This window comes from Tachypleus tridentatus, chromosome 13, assembly GCF_004210375.1.
Source record: "Tachypleus tridentatus isolate NWPU-2018 chromosome 13, ASM421037v1, whole genome shotgun sequence".
NCBI lineage: Eukaryota > Metazoa > Arthropoda > Merostomata > Xiphosura > Limulidae > Tachypleus > Tachypleus tridentatus.
This window is the reverse complement of record NC_134837.1, coordinates 107,935,691-107,953,783: the sequence shown is the minus strand read 5'-3', so window position 1 is coordinate 107,953,783 and position 18,093 is coordinate 107,935,691. Positions and strand designations below refer to the sequence as shown.

Sequence of the window (18,093 nt, the reverse complement as noted above, 5' to 3'; positions counted from 1 at the left end):
CCAACCAAATGAAAACGAACTAGAACTAGTCATTAGGTGAAATACATGTTGTTAAAATATAAATCGCCATATGTTTGTTTACTGTGATGCAATTGGAGGAAACAAAACACTGTAAACATCATTCCTAACATTTATAACCAGGAAATCCTTAATTACTGCTGACCTTGAAGTTCTTTCAGGCAGGATTAATGTACCAGACTTTTTTATTAAATATATTTCTGTGCGTTAGCAAAACCACACATGGGTCTTTCAGTTTTATTACTCTTCAGAATGTCTACCGTCAAATTGAAGTTCGTTTAGGCAGAATTAACAGTAAATTAATCTACGATACTTTAGGCGCTGAAAAGTATATCAATCGAAACGGTTCGACATCCCTAGTACAAAACTACAATTAGATATCAAATTTATCAAGAGATGAAGATACGAACTAAAAGCTTATGCTTAAACAGTCCAACTCGGAACCGTTATGAAGCAATGAAAAATATAGGTATGAACTGAATTGAAATCAAATCTGAGAATTTATATTCAGTCAGACATATTTCTTCTGTTCATATATATACACAAGGTCACATTATTTTAGTATTTAAGGTTTATTCAAAACCTATAATGTTTGTACACGCTACATTTGGCAGTGACAGATGATTTTTTTTTAAATTAACACGTGCAGTGAATACTGAATAAATTACGAAATAAAAGTTATCAAAAGTAGATTATGTTAAAATACTTTGTAATAAATAGAATTAATTTGATGAAACATCAAATAACATACTTTCATATGTTGGCCTCCCTTTCTGAAGTCTATTATGTCACAGTAATTTTCAATTAGCAAAGGATAAAAAAAAGAAAAAAAAAGAAATACACAACTCTATATAAGTCCGGCACCAGCAACCTTTTATTTACACTTTGTGTACAGAGTTGGGGAAAGTACCTTGGATCCTCCCACTGCATGTACTTCAGATCTCATGAGACTTATACTAACTAGTAAAACACAAGTTTACAATTTCACAGTGACAAAAATTGTGACAATGTAAATAAAATACACCTGCCATTTACCGGACTTGTTTTGCAAAATATTTTAGACATTTTTTTTTGTTCCAAGTGGAAAATATGATTCAAATGCTATTATTACATAAATGGGGTGCAGTATTTCCATGTTCATCATTTTACAAAGAGAAACCAGAATTTCTACAAGCAGTGAAATATTTCTACCCATTTATCCATAAAATTTGTAAGGGCTTTTTTAAAGTATAAATACAATTTGAGTAAGAACACACGCAAGACATAAAAGTTCAACATCTGGAAATATACAATGAATTGTGAGGATCTTCATACATATGAATAATACAACCTTAATTTATGAATTGTGGTTCTACTAAAATAATTATAACAATGCTTAAAATAATAATATTAAGTATAACTGAAAAGAAACGATGGTATTGCATGGGATTTAAAATTAGTTTCAGTTTCAATAAAATATAATTTTGAAAAGGAATGTAAAGTTAATGAAAAAGGCTGTGGATTGGTCCCAGTTAAAAACAAACATTTTCTGAGATGGTTGGTTATGCATCTATAAAAAGATAAATACAATACTAACAAGCTCCACTGAAAGCTATGAAACTTTGGCATATCTTAGAACTGAGATTACTGTATTTTTTTTACATATGATCAACATACCAAAGTAGCGTATACTCAAAGAATTAATCAGTCTGCATAAATTAAAATCTTTGGAAATAAACTAATACTGAGAAGAAATAGAAACAAAACAAGAGTTTCAAACTTTTGATTTTACAATGAAATTCACTTCACTCACATGTGAGCCGAGTTAATGAAATAAAAACGACACACACACACACACACACACACACACACATTTAAACTCGCATACATTCCGTTTATGGCCTTATTTGAAAGGAGGCTCAGACATACTTCAGAGTATGCAGTATTACAAGCCCAAGTGTTTAATGGCACAATCATTTTCGTTATACTAAGCAAATTTGAACTCAGTATCACAACTCTCATCCAAATACTAAAAGAAAAGAGCCACTGTAGGTTAAATACACATGTAAGCATGTAATATCAAAGTATGAATGTGTGGTTAAAAAGGGGGGAACACTTATGATACCAATAATTACATGCTATGAAATGTTTATCAGACATGTCTATTTACAGGTATATTTGTAAAATGGCTACACTGCACTGAGAATCATGTGACATTAAAGAAATATTTAACAGTCCCTATCACATACAGGGACCACAGGGAGCATCTTGAACAGATTTTCCATTACCATGTACGAAAACTAACGTTTTCCAGATATGTAAAAACAAAACAACAAAAATAACTACTGCACTTCTGTCAAATCTTTCTTCAATGTTTCTGGCAGGAGCAATTGAATGGCAAAACAAACAACAAAAAAAAACCTGCTACAACAAACAAACAGTAGAATACTTTGAAATACAATAAATATGTAGATGTTTTAAGCTTTGTTCAGTGTTTAATACTTTTAACTGTTAGCTGTCTGGTGTTGTAACAATAATATATGTAATCCTTTCTCAATCAACAGTCTTAGTACTAGAGTAAGCATTACATACAAGCTGATAAATGTATATATACACACACATATATAATGTACTGTGCAGATCAACTCATATCACAAAACAAAGATGTACATGGTAGTATAAACATCAAAATGTGACCAAACCTTTTGTTTTCTTTAAATAATCAACTATGATTACAAGTAGTAAGAGACGCAATAAAAAACAAAAAATCACAACAACAGGGTCAGCTATCAGCTACCAATAGGAACAGCATGTGCTGACACTTTCTATAGTTTTCTGAAACACTGGAACTTTTATCAAGTGCACTTGAAGGACTGGAACAACTTCAAGACTTGTACTCTGTAACTACGTTTAACAAACAAAGCTAACTGGTACTCATTATATGATAAATTATCTTTAAAAAACATAATAAGATCCTCATGGCTTTCAATGACTTTTAAACCACCATGTACATGCAGTGAGAATAACTTAGCTACAGCTACAAAACACAGAAGTGCAAAAAAACAAATCAGCCCAGACCATAATTGGTACAAAAATAAACAAACACTGGCAGCACAACTATTAAGTAAGGTTTTACACATTACAAAAGCAATCCATGGTAGAGACTTCTCAACGGAAGAGTGTTGCCATCAGCTAGCTACTCATGACCAGCTGTATTGACCAGACTGTGGTGACTGATTGTAGCTGTTGTTACTATTACCCATGTATGGGGAGTTGTTGGCAGCATGAGCCTGAGTATAATTAATAGGAGTATTCAGGATGTTTCCCAAGTGAGATAAGTTGGGAAGAGCAGCAACTGATGGTTGACCATAGGCCATTTGGAGAGCTGCAGAGTGAGCTGGGGTCATTTGGGCCAGTGGCATAGGCGAAAGGCCTGAAGGAATGTTGGAAGACGACCCTGAAGTGGCAGGGTTGACAGAGTGGGCAGCAGGAGGGGAAGCAGAAGCAGAGTTTCCTGATGGAGACTGTGGTATGTCCTTACTGTCAGAGTCATCCTGTTCCTCCATCTGCATCATCATCATATTAGGCTGCTTGACCATTTGTTGAACTGAAGTACTTTGCTGTCAAAGTAAAATTAACACAAATTCTAGTTGGTATACTTCAGTTTCTGTTAAGTTTTGATCATACTTGTAACTTTTATTATGCAAATAACAGTTGTGACAGTGAAGAAGTCAACAAAGTAAATAAGTATTACAGCTGCCATATTGTATACAACAAACCTGGTGAAAAACATTTTCAAGTTTGTGTTTTAGAATTTAATAAATACTGATATATATTAAAAGAAATACAAGAGGAACGAATGTGTTTACCTGTCTACGATACTCTTCCATCGATTGTTCATATATTATTTTGGCTTCATTCTGTTTTTCAACGTAAGGTTGCTTCTCTTCTTCAGTCATGTTTCTCCACTGTTCACCTCCTATAAAAGTAAAATACATTAAAGACTTTTCCACAATGTCATGTTTTCACTAGATTTGAACAACTATAATAAAAGTTTTCAGTTTAGTCTAACCATTTCTACATGTGGTTGTCAAGCTTATATCGGATCAAGTCACCTTAGCCTAAACAGGCTCAGGTTAATAAACAAGTCTGGTAAAATATCAGGTTTGAAAATTTCAATATCTCTGTTTATTTTTATACAGATGTAGAAATATTTTGTGTATTATCAACTGAAACTGATAGAGGCCAATGTCTTTCATATATAAGAACCTTGCTAATGCTTCAAAATATAATGATTATATAGACTTTTAGTTTTTATAATTCCACATCTTATCATTACTAATCAATTAGTGTTTGTTCCCTAACCATTCACTCAAATTTTGTTTTATTTACTCAGAAGTACAAAATAAAGTTGTACAAATCTACTGTTTCTTCTAAGAATAAGTTAATATTTTATGACTGAATACCAAACTTAACTTTTAATGATGTGTCAATAAAAGTTTAAATATTTTAAAAATTCAAATTATTACTCACTGTATGTTAAATTTTTACATGTGCCTCAAAAAAGTGTGCCAGGTAACCTATGATTATCAGTACCTAACTAGAGAGACTTTTGGTGCTATTGGTTGTACAGTGAAAGTTTTGCATTGTCAAAAGATTTAAAATCTCTTCAAGACATTACTAGAGATAATTTTCACACTGAATCATGATTTACTAACATATCTTAATTAGATAGAAATATGCATGATTATTTAGTTTGTTTTCTGTGACACTGAATTACTTTACAAACCATATTACTATATACATAAACAGAAAAAATGTATCAGAAAGTGGAACCTGTATTTCTGCCATTTATAAATATTTGACACTTTTAAAGAATGAGTAAGTTTTGGTCCTTTTAATGGTGCTAATCATTTATGGAGTAGATCTGGATCAGCTTTACAATTCAATAAATTTACACTTACCATAAATTGTATTTTAAATAAAGCTTTGTGCAGTTTACAGTAAAAATTGTACTACTTCATATCTATTGTTTCAAACTGTGTTGTGTGCAATTTGGATACTGGTATAAAATTTATATTTATCTCTTTATGTCCAATACATGTCTTCAATCTTTTATGTATTATGTATCTGAAATCACATGCAAGTTTACTAGAATATAACTAATTTTACACCTGAACTTGCTGAAATAGTAGTATATGATTCAAAGACAAAGCACAAACTTAATGGTATTTTAAATTTCATACATTAATTGCTAGGTTAATTTTTTAAGTCTAGATCGACACAAGATATTTACTCTGATCAGAAAATATTGGTAATTGCCAAAAAATAAATCACACCAAAAATACTAATTTTTTTTTAAACATTACTTGGCATGTCCTATATCTACAATTTCAACTGATTTGTCTTACATATTTTCTGTTCATTAATTTGACAGTAAAGTATTTAATTCAATTTCTCACATGAAGCTTTCATTAAAGTAGCTTTGGTATGTAGACGTTCACAGTTTGCTGAAACTAATATTTTCACACATTACTCAGAAACATTAATGTTACACAATTTCCTGAACTGCAATAAACTTACAATTATTAGTACTAAATCTTACAATAGATGTTTTAAACATGACACAGAACTTATTTTACTAGATACATTACACATTAACATCAACAGACACAAGACTTTCACGTTAAATTCTGACATTACAGGAGAAATTTTAACTGATGCAGCTACTAAATATTAACTAAAGTTTCCTGTTAAACTTCTTACCAGCCAGACAGTGAACTATATTTTGAATGAAGACAGTATAAATAACATTTATACATAGGTACAGAACCTATCATTTTATCAACTAATAGAGCACAAACCACATCTTAATTTATTCTGTCATTTGGCTATCATTAGCCTAAGTCAATTTCTTAAGCCATTCTAACGTTCCTTCTCTGTTGTCTCAATTTACATTACAGTTAAAAGTCTAAATAATACATTCTTTCAATGAAACAAACTGCCACAGTATGTTAGATGCTAAAAAAACAGGCATGCCAATGACATTTATGAAAAAATGAGGAAGAGGTATATAGCCTGGCGCCAGAGGCGCCACAGCCGCGCCTGACTAAGGGGGTCCGGGGGCATATAACTATAACTTTCATTTACAGTTTTTAGCAGATTGATTTATTCTTTTAATTTGCATTCATTTTTTTAGAAGATATATCAAAATATCTAAAATTAACAAATAAAATAAAAAGTAAATAAATGAAATTTAAGATTGTTTATTTGCTATTTATTCAGTTTAATTTTTTTCTAAATCAAAATATATTAGTAATACAAGTTAATAAAGCCAAAATAACTCAGTAAATATTTCAAATACAAATCATTTCATTATTATCCTTTTTTGTCATCAATAACATCATCATCAACTACTGGTATGCTGCCAATTAAATGTTTTACAGTCATTGCCAATAACTACTTCTCTGCTGCATATATTCCATACAATTTTCAAATCACATAAAATTACTCTTTTGACTAATCATGACTACCTACAGTTCAAATTGTTCATCTATGCAATCTTGTCATTATATTACTAGTACCTTAATGTCAGTGAATTTTCCATTTTTTCACAAATTGACAATACAAACTAAAACAGCATATGAAGGAAAGCTATGACATTGCTTAAAAATTCAACTACTAATATGGTTCAATATTAAACTACTGATATCAGTGATATGCCTCAGAAATTAAATTTTGTACAGTCACTGACATCAACAACTACTGCTCTGCTGCATGTATTCCATTAAAATTTCAAATTACTTAAAATTACTCTACATGACTACCTACAGTAAAACTTGTTCATCTATACAATCTTGTCAGTAAATTACTGGTACCTCAATATCAGTATATTTTTCATTCTTTCACAATACAAACTGAAACAGTAAATCAAGGAAAGCTTTGACATTGCTTCAAAATAAAATTAATGATATGCTTTAAAATAAACCACTGGCACTGTATGCTGCAGATAATAATAAAATGTTTTTCAGTCACTGATATCAACAACTTCTGCTCTGCTGCATAAATTACAGTCAAATTTCAAATCACTTAATTTCCTTTAATCAATCTTGGCTACTTTCCTCTTTTTCGAGACAAGGGTTTCCAGTGCTCTCTTCCGAGCATTTTTTCTCTCTTTCTCTGAATGGGCAGCTCTCTGTGCCTCTGCAGCTTTCTGGACTTTTTCTTTAGCCAAGGTGGCTGGGCCAGATTTCACAGAACCATAGGTCTCAAACCTTTCTGCCCTTTTCTTCTGATTCTCCCTCAGCTTTGAGGTATACTTTGAAGCTGCTGATCTAATGTTCTTACACATTCTCTTGTCTACAGGATCAAAATGAACATCTTTCCTTTTAAACATTTCAATCGCTATTGTTTCTTTGGAGCATAGAGAATATTTTATTGTCTGGTATGCACACGATACCAGACCACGAGACTGCCTCCAAGATGGCGGTCAGATTTTTTTTTTTTCTGCAATAAACATTGAAAAAATACGATTTCTCCTCAAAAACCACCTACCCGGCCCCCAAAATCGCTCATATTTTCTCCTCGAATTTACACGAATCTCATGGGTGATCGCTGGCCGTTTGAAAACCGCAGAAATCCTCGTTTCAGCGGAAAAATGGCACGCATGAAAAAAATTATGGAGCATACGTGAAAAATTTGAATATGTCTCAAGTTATTGGAAAAAAACAAAACAGATGCAAATACTTAATCAGGTGCAAAATGAAGACTTAAACTGAGCATACATTTATATAACAACTTATACCAGAAGAGATGATCAAATTATTCAGTAAAAATTAGAATGAATGATAAATCTTCACTGAGTAACAACCAAACCACAAAAGCTACTCAGTTTCATCAGCTGAATATCTTCACTGTAAGCAATAATCACTTCACTGAGAGTGGCATATATTAGAACTAAGTAAGATAAGGGAAGCTCAAGTGTTTCATTTTTCAGTCTGAAGGAGTAGTAATCATACCATTAGAGTATTGGAGAAATAAATCCACATTTCAGCTACTACATTACATGCAAAGCCAACTTATCTTTTACATGGATTTCTTCCAATGCAAAAACAAAACAAACATATGTATAAGGTACTACAGGCATTAATAGCACAACTATCACATGTATTATTATAATAGGGTATTTGCTGTATATAGTCATTCATATGTTGTATGGAAGAGGTAAAACTTACACAAGGTAGTTTAAGCCTAATAATTTACTATAGGGATGTAATAAACAAAAAGAGGTAAAATTCATATGAAATATTTCATATTTTATTGTTATTCCTTCTATAAGTAATGTAAAAAAAAAATTACAAGCCATGAACAGAGTTCTCATTCAAGACAGGAATTTTATAGTTGAATTGCAATATTATTCCTGCAAAAAACTAAGCACATTGATTCTTCTGAAAAATTATACACAATGAAGATATTGACAAAAACACAACACAATTCTTGTTTTATTTGATAAAAAAGTCTTTTTCACATATCAGGAATGTCAATAGTATTTACAGAAGAAGGAAACTGTTGGGGGTGGATTGAGAGAGTTGAGCAAGAATCTTTCCTGAATGGAAGTTATGAGGCAACACTTTGTAAAATGGGTCTGAAAAACATTACTTTTTATAATACATATACATGCATATATATGTTTTCAGTTCAAAGAAAATGTAACTGGTATATTGGTTTTTTTTTTATTCCTTTTTCTCAACTATAACCATAAACTTGCTCTTAGGACATATCACTTTTGGACTTTCGCCAAGTTAAAAAAAGAAAACTAGATATTTTCATTAAATAATCTAATTCATGAAAAGCATTTAAACAAACTTTATGAATTGAGAGTTTAAAAATACAGAATACGTTAGTAGTCAACTCGTGCATTTATTACATACACACAAATATGAAAAATCATTACTATACTGAAAGTTGTCTAGTTCCTAAACATAAAAATACAGTAAGTTTGTTTGAAGTTAGACACACAGCTACAAAATGAGCTATCTGTGTTCCGTCTACTACAAGTATTGAATCCTGAACAGACAAACAGATTAGAGGCTTGGCATGGCCAGGTGGTTAAAGCGTTCGGCTTGTAATCTGAGGGTCGCAGGTTCAAACCCCCATCTTGCCAAACATGCTCGTCCTTTCAGCCATAGGGGTGTTATAAAGTGACAATCAATTCCACTATTCATTGGTAAAAGAGTACCCCAAAAATTGACAGTGGATGGTGATGACTAACTGCCCTCCTGCTAGTTTTGCATGAAATTCAAAACAAACAAACAGACTAAACATCTGTATTTGCTTTATAATATGTTGTCATTCAGGCATGAAAAAAGCAATTTATATTTTACTTCTATTTTTTATGATGGTTACGAGGCTGGTCAAGTAACAGACCCCACATAGTTAAGAGTATAGAAAATAAAATATTTCTAGAATAGTTTTCAATCATAACATGAAATCACTTCACACTTGGACTAGTAACAAAACACTCAATATTTTCAAACAAATCTTTAGTAAAATATTTCATTAAAATTCTGATTTTGTATGTAAACAATACTTATAAACTTAACTAAAAGTCTACCACATTTTGTGAAGATACACATGCTTTATCAAAAGTTATAGTTCAAACACTTAATATGTAAATATGTAGATGAACTTGTGTACATTAAACCAGCCTGTTGTGAAAGGTTTAATATTAAACTAGAAACCTTATGGGTAAGAAACATTTTTCTATGTCAAACCTGCAAGACTTCTCATATGATAACACATTCTCATATATCAAAGATATCTAAAATGGTATCTGTTTTCAACTATTTCTAAGAGTGCTGCAATGTGTATCACATCACAGGATTTTATTAATACCAGTAAAACAATCAACTGTTTTTTATTAATTTTAAATAGGAAAGAAAATACTATGAGTACAAACCAAATAAACTTAGTTTATACAAAAAGTATTTTCAGTCTGCTGTTGCTGTTCGTTGTTGCCAAGTCAACGCAATTTCACAGAACTTAACAATTGGACTCAGCCAATAAGTTACTGTCACGTGATTAATCTTCCCATTGTTTCAAAAAAGATGATCTAAACATCTACTTGTTGAATCCCTAATGTTGAGACAACCAACCAATAGATATTTTGTTTTTAAAATATGCCATCATCACAACAATGATCTCATACAAGTCAAATCAAGTGATAATGAAAACATTTAATTAACTGTACTTACAAAACAGTCCAATTTTCAAATTAAAATCTTAAATAGAGATAAAAGACAAATAGCCCTTAGAAATTTAAAAACACCACTGAGGTGGACAGTATCACCATCGTCAATGACACTGTCTAACGTCCAGAGTGCACCCATGGTAAAAATATGTTTAAAATAGTGCAGTTGCTCTTGATTGTAATGACTGCATGACAGTAAAATGTGGGCTAGTGTGACCTATGTGTCACATAGACCACATATTGGTGCATCAATTCCAGATAAAAGAAAGCAATGAGTTAAAGAACTGTGACCAATGAGTAGTTTAGCCTGAACAATTTCCTCCTTCTGATCCTTACAGAAGCAAGACAATCAAATAGCAACAGAAAGTTTGATCTGGAAAAAAAATCTTGTTACCACATTGCTCACTCCAAGTCCACTGCCAATTGGAACAGAGACAAGCTTTCATGTACAGGGCTAGTCCACGTATGGGAAAGGAACAGCAGTGACAGTACCAGCACAGACAGACTTAGCTGTGATGTCAGTGAACTGGTTCTGTGAATACCAACATGTCCTGGTATCTAGATAAACAGGATAAAAGTAGATGATAGAGAGAAATGGGCCAGTCGATTTTGAATACAGACAAGAACAGGGTCAGAACTAATGTGAAGTGATTCCAAAGCCAACAGAGAGCTTAGAAAGTCAGTATAAATAGTACAATTTGTGTACAGCATAGCTTCTATGTGATCCAGGGCAGTGAAATGGCATACAATTCAGCAGTGAACACGAACACTCTAGAGGGTATTCTGTGTGCAACGATTGAATTACAACAAACCATGGCAGAGTCCATAGAGTTACCTGATTTCAAACTATCCGTATAAATGGAAATGGGAGTATCCACCTATTTCAGTTGACTCAAAGAAATGTCATATTTGAGGATGGGCTGATCAGTGGATACAGCCATGTTATCCAAGGACAGACCCATAATGTTATTATTAATACTTATTGTAAGGAAAAGTCACACAGGGTAAGAATCAATCACCACCTTGATGTCATCCAAATCAGAACAGAAATCTTGACAGTTCCACTGTATCAAAGTGGCCATTTTTTCTTAGGTGGAGGAGAACTGGACAGAGAGCCCTTCTGTTTTTCTTTAGAAAATGCTTTGTTGTCCTCCATGGATCCTGCCCTGGGTCAAGTGAGCAGGTCTTTGTCAGTGGAAAGATTCTAGTAAATCCAGCAAATAAGGACATAAATGAATAATTGTTCTGCATCTCAGGGCTGAAGATAATGATAATGGACCCAAGCAAACCCCAGAAGCCAGAGCTAAAAGAAATGGATCTGGGGAGCTACTGGAAGGAATGGTGGGATATAGGGAATGGATGTTGACTTGTCAACTCTTTTCTTCATGAGAGGCAAAAGACACTTCACATGTTTGGACATTTACTCTGTCAGAGGCACAGACATTTTTCTGCACTCCCACCATAGCAGTGGAATGAAGTGAAGCAGCATATGTCCGAGACATAGTGGGGTACAGTAACTTCTGATCTTCTGGTTACGAGATATTGTTCATGGTATTTAAATGTTGCACCTCTTTCTCTCCTCCACCCACTTAGGGCAAGAATAAAAGTAAGAGGGGTGGGAACCTTTACAATTAACACAGCAAGGTCTCAGTTCTCACTTATAGTCTTCGTGGTCTTTGCCACCACAACAAGCACATGTTAGAGAACCATGACACTGGAAACATCAGAGGGTATGAGAAATATATGACTGTGGTGCTGTAAATGTCTAAATAAAAAACATTTGTAGGCAGCACTATTTTGCCATTACAAGTGCAGGTAGAAATGCCTTGGCTGGAGAAAAAAGCAAGGATCTTTGACTTGAGAATATTCTTTAAATCTCTCTCAACAATAACTCCTCTCGAGAAATTCAAAGTAGCATGGGGAGTAACTTTGATGGGTATATACCCAATTGTCTTTGATTTCAAGAGGAGTTTGGTATGTTGTGGTATAATGTTTCTACCCAAATGTGTCCAGAGTGCAATTTTCTGACTGACTTAGGAAAACCAGCAAACCCCTCTAATCCCTTTTGAACTTTAAAAAAAGAGACATCAGCCCTCAGAATTTCTCAGGCAATGAATGCACAATGAGCAACTGAGGTGTAAAATCTGACTGTATACCAGAGTTGTCCATGTGTGGTCATTTTCCAATTATCTGTTTTTTCTCTAATTTTTTTTTTTTTTTTTCAAGGATTAGGGTATCCATAGTAAAAAGAAAATATTTCAGTGCAAACTGACCCCACCCACCCAATGTGATGTACTACAATACCAAACAAGGACACTGCAGCAAAGCCAAGGTTTCATGAGCACTATATACCAAAACTCCAGCACCAGACACAATGTTCACATCTGTTGAGAACGTGCAATACTGGTATTCAGTTGACCCTAGCTCAAGAGGACTAGCTGACTGACCCTGGAGAGGCCAACTTAAGGTCACCTGTCTACAGGAATTCAAGGCCAAAGTGGTGTGCTGGGGTTGGCACTTTCAAACACCAAAATTTTCTCCTCCCCTTCACAGGTTACAATGCACAGGAAACATGGGTACATGTTAAGATCCCAGAGAAGATAAACTGAAAGTACAGAACCTTCTCTGGGAGGTCCCCTAACCACATACAGGAATACACTTTGAGGGGTGTGGTTAAATTCTAATTATAAAACTGATAATTAATTATTAGCAAGTTTAGTAAAAGAAGAAGAGCTCCAAATATTTGATTGTTACTTAAGTTACACTTGATGAACTATTTTGATTTTCTGCATGACATGAGGTTACAAGGCTGCTATGAACTATTATAGTTCAGTTCAGGTTTCAGTTTCAATTGTAAAAATGTCTGAATTTAACTAGAAAATTTTTGTTGTAAATATTCAGCAAATACAAACTCAGTGGACAAATTGGATTTTCTTCATCAAGGAAGAGCAACAAAAATTTGGTGCAAACTTTGTGCTAAATACTGAGAGAAGATTTGAAAAAGATGTAAAAGGGTGCAGTAGGCTATAACATACAAAACAAAGTACACTATCACTCATGTAAATACTGATGGAAGTAGTACTCTGCATAGGACACAATAACAGTCATTGATGCAGAGTTTGGTTACCTTACCCACATGCTCACTGACCAAAAGCTTAGTTTCAAACATGCAAAAGTGGAGAACCTTCTACTGATTCTGTAAGCCTGAGGAAGAGTAACAAATATCAGAAACAGCTTACAGAAATTTATGGGAAAAAACAAAATTCATGCTATGTAGTATTAAGCAATGAAACTCAGCCATAGCTCATATTTAATTATAATTGTGATACCGGTTGATGGATTAGTGTTTTGTCTCAATGCATGCTATTGCTTGCATCTATTATTCAATTATTCAATACTAAAATGCAACAGTTATTTCTTGAAATTTTCTTCACACTTTTAGATATGCAGGCCAGAGTTGGGTAGAAAATTGCTTAAAGTATAAACTCTTCATAAACATAAGGTCTGAATTAACTATTTCCTGTCAGCATTTGAATTATATAAACTTCCATAATTATATAGATAATTAAGTAAGTTAGTGGAGTATAAATTTACTTATCAGTTGAAATGAGCTTCATTTAGGAAAACAAGTTCACAAGTAATAGTATATGTCAACTAAAAATACAGTGTCAAATTCAAAGTCATGTCATAAATAAGAAATATACCCAACCATAAAGAGTTCAAAATCAAGCACCTTAACTCACCTAATTTGGCCATAGCTGCTACACCTCCCTCTGGTTCTTTCCCTGCCATTTGTTTTCGAAAGTCAGACATAAAAAGCATGAAGGCTGTTCCTGGTCTTTTAGGTTTGTTGGAATCACGAGCAGGCTTATAAATGGCCATCTACATATTAGCAACAACAACAGGAAAGAATATTTAGCTTGTATTATTAGTTATTACTTGAAACTAACACAATTTACATAAATGGATGAATTAACCTAAAAAAAATAAAAATTTCCAATAATTACATTAAGTTTTTTTCACTTCACACATTAATTTTTCAGCTTTAAACTTCTGTAAGTATAAAGCAATGAATTATAAATAACTTCTAAGACCATAAAAACTAAGTTGGAGATAAATGTCTTTATTTGGCACCAAAAGATCTAAAACGTTAATGTAAAGGTACAAGATTGGAGGAAAGGTGAATATAACAGGAAGTACAGGACTAATATCTCATTGAGAAATGGAGTAAAAACTACTGAAAGCTCAAACAGTATATGGTTTAAAAACTCTTCTGGGATTTCTTCCATCCACATGGGCCAGTTTTTGGGCTCACTTAGAGCATCTAATTTCTAAGTATGCTTCCAAGAGGCAGTTCCGAAGCAATTTTTACAGCTATGAACTACCATGGATCTTTCATCTTGGGATTAATTTTATCAACATCCATTTGATGTTGAAAGATTGTAGAATGCACTGAATAGCTTTATACTTATCTAACGTCACTATGCCTAAAAGTTTGTAAAAGATTACACCTAACTTGAATGTCCAACTCAGCATGTTATATTACTCGGAACAGAAATTTGGTCTTTATTACTTATATACAAAAACAGGGATAGCTATTTAGTATTCCTGCAATCCAATGGTAATTAACTTTGCTTAACGATTTTCATCTTTTCAGTTGTTTTTCCAAATTGGATATATATGGCCCATCTGTATTCCTCCAGTTATGATCAATGAAAGTGAACATACTGCATGGATTAAATACACAATTCATAAGGAAATGCAAATTTACACAAAGAAATATAATCTTCCTGACAGCCTTGCCTGAAGGACTTATCACAGTAAATGAAAATAATCTTACATGACCAGTGTTGATTGCTGGATGTTCTGAAGAAAATAAAAATTACTAAATGTGTGCTATATTTTCAGTTACGAATTAGTATGTGAAGATTTTTCACCCTGTAACATTAAAGACAATATGGACTGGTTCCATACTTCTCTTCTATAACGTTCTCTGTCTTTACTTGAAGCATCAATGAAAGGCTGCTTCTCCTCCTCTGACATAGAATTCCACTTAGCAGCACATTCTTTACCAAAATCACCAATCTGAAAATAATTTAAGTGTATATTAAGGCACTGGATTTCAACAATTTTCCTTGGAAAAACACATTACATACCATACTAATTTATAAAATCAGAAGTGACTTTACAATAATTCATTTGTCCTAACTTTCCAAGAATGAAATATTTTAACTGCATAGAGAAATCTAAGTTATCTACATACAAAAAAACCCACAGTAACAGTGCTCCAATAGCTAGTACATCCACAATTTTTTGAGAGGTGTGACATTTTTATTTTACACTTATCAGTTATGGATTTAATATCACTGTTATGCTACAATACAAACTAATGTGCTTACCAGTTTCACACTGAAAATGGTTGTTTTTCAAAACAGTGGCTTGCATCATGCTTAAAAAGAAAGTAAACCACAAATGGGAGTGTAACAATATATTGAACTATTAATAGGTTGTGATTATGATTGTCCCAATAGCAGTGCACCAATGGTAAGTTAAAATTAATAACAATAGCTATACCTAGTATTTGATTGGTTGCAAACCTTTTCTTCATCCCATTTTATCAGTAATTTTCCTTTAATTTAGACTGATTTTACTGTTTTTATTCACCTGTAAGCCTAAAAGCATATGCATCACCAAACAAAATTAATGATTGCTTTAATTCTGAATTTACTAATTTGTCAGTTGTTTATTAAGAGTGAACAGTATGTTCTAAATAAAAATTCAGAATTTTTTTAAAATGAAGTATTTTCATGAACATTAATTTCATGATAAGGATAACTTGTACTTATTTTCAAAGTTCTTATATTTTATTCATATAATCACAAGAGCCTCCAAACTGAGCATAAAGTTTTTTGGTAACATTGTTTATTTTATCTGTAGGTTTCTTTATACAAACAATGTATTTACTTCCATGGTCATTACAGACATTCAACAATAATTAAAGTAATGGTTGAAAACAAATACATTGACTAATACAGTTCCTTTCCCTTCCTGTTTTAATGTGATGATACAAATTACTTACATTAACAGTTTAAACTTCTCTCTTTTCTTTATGTGTGTTTTCTGTTGTGGTATTATTTTGCTGTGTAGAATATTAATTCCCCCTCCCGAGATAAAGCAATAAAACATAGCTTGAGCTATTACACCATTTCCAGCAAATGTTACACATGCTTTGAAAAGCATGAAAATGTTACATAACACTTCGTAATGCAAATGTTCCTGAATAGTATGTGTTATTTCTTAATAGCTTATGTTGTAAAAGTACAGAAAATGGCCATTATTCCCTTCAAACTTTGCTTTTGTGACCTGGATAATGAAATTTAGAAATTAATGCATTTTCTATGTAAAAAGAGGCAAATTTGCATATTTTCATTTACATAAGATCTGAATAAAACATATAAATCAAGATTTACATGTATTTATTCTAAAGCTATACAAAACTAAACAATGTTTGGAAGCGAGTAGTTTTTTGAGATTTGCGACTAACGTAAATCACTTTCACATATCAGCCACCAAATATGGTATCCCATCATACTTTTGTTATTTGCTCCTTGGTAGTGGTGTTCGAAGTCCAGTTTATCTTGGTGGAAGCACTCGCCTTGCACCTTTGAGTATGCTTCTATGTTCTTCTTAAATTTATCAAGATGAACATCAAGGATATGGACTTTCAGAGACATCATGCAGCCTATTTTGCCACAGTTCTTCACCAGAACCTCAACCAATTCCACATAATGTTCAGCCTTGAGATTGCTCAAGAAGCCCCAAACCACTGTGACAAAGTTGCCCCAAGCTTTTTTTCCATTCCTGCTGGGCTTCTTGGGGAATTCTGTACACTCCAGGATCTTCTTTATTTGTGGTCTAATGAAGACATCAGCTTTGACCTTTGCCTCAGAGAGCTTAGGGAAGAAGTCTCAAAGATACTTGAAGGATGCAGACTCCTTGTCAAGAGCTGTGACAAGTTCTTTCATAAGCCCCAATTTTATGTGCAATGGTGGGAACACCTTTTAGAGGTCCACTAGTGGCTCACACTCTGCATTGTGCCTCCTCACACAGTACTTGATTCTTTGTGGCCACTGCTTCCTGTTGTAATGCACTGCAGTGCCCCTGCTGTCCCAAAATCAAAGATAACAGGGAAACTTGGTAAAGCCTCCTAGGAGACCCATCAGGATTGCTACTATTTAAGTCTCTGATAACCTCCCAACCATACTCATCATACTTCAAGGCTTCTAGCAAGGTCTTGACGCTGGTGTATTCCTCTTTGAGGTGCATCAAATGAGCCAGAGGAAGAGATGGATATTTATTCCCGTTATGGAGCAGCACAGCTTGGAGGCTTCTGGATGAGCTATCAAGAGGTGCCACTCGTTCAGGTTAAAGGCAATTCCAATTGCCTCGCATGGACTGGATGCATTGTGGCAGAAGCAGAGCTCATCTTGGTGAGAGAAGAAGCTTGAGAAATGTCAGTGATGCTTCCTGTGACTTGCTACTTGCAAGTTCTACAACATTCTAGAAAGTTCTTGGAAATTCTCTATCAGCTACTCAGCATTTAATCTACCTAGAATGTTCTGGAAAACAGGCAAATTTGAAAATTTCATTACCTAGGTTACAAAAGCAAAATTTGCATTAGCAATTGGGAAATAACATTTTCTGCCCAGGAACAAGAAAACGTAAAAGTTTTGTTACATACAGTAGTGTTATTTATTCTATTTCATCTCAATGTAAATGAGTAGAAGAATAACATGTTCAGTAGACAAACGGAGTAACTCTGGCCTACAAAGTAGAAATATGTAGCT

General features: G+C 33.3%; 1 protein-coding gene across 3 annotated transcripts in view; it reads right to left on the bottom strand.

Annotated features, from left to right (window-relative positions):
• Positions 1-874: 874 nt before the first annotated feature.
• The window catches only part of LOC143240273 (uncharacterized), a 69,384-nt gene continuing 52,165 nt past the window's right edge, over positions 875-18,093 (bottom strand). For all 3 annotated transcript variants that reach the window (XM_076482453.1, XM_076482452.1, XM_076482454.1), the window contains 4 exons: positions 15,221-15,331; positions 13,990-14,128; positions 3,867-3,976; positions 875-3,617 (listed from right to left, as the gene is read on the bottom strand). In XM_076482453.1, the coding sequence (XP_076338568.1) occupies positions 3,198-3,617; positions 3,867-3,976; positions 13,990-14,128; positions 15,221-15,331 (780 nt within the window). In that variant the 3' untranslated portion in view covers positions 875-3,197. The remainder of the gene's footprint in view (positions 3,618-3,866; positions 3,977-13,989; positions 14,129-15,220; positions 15,332-18,093) is intronic.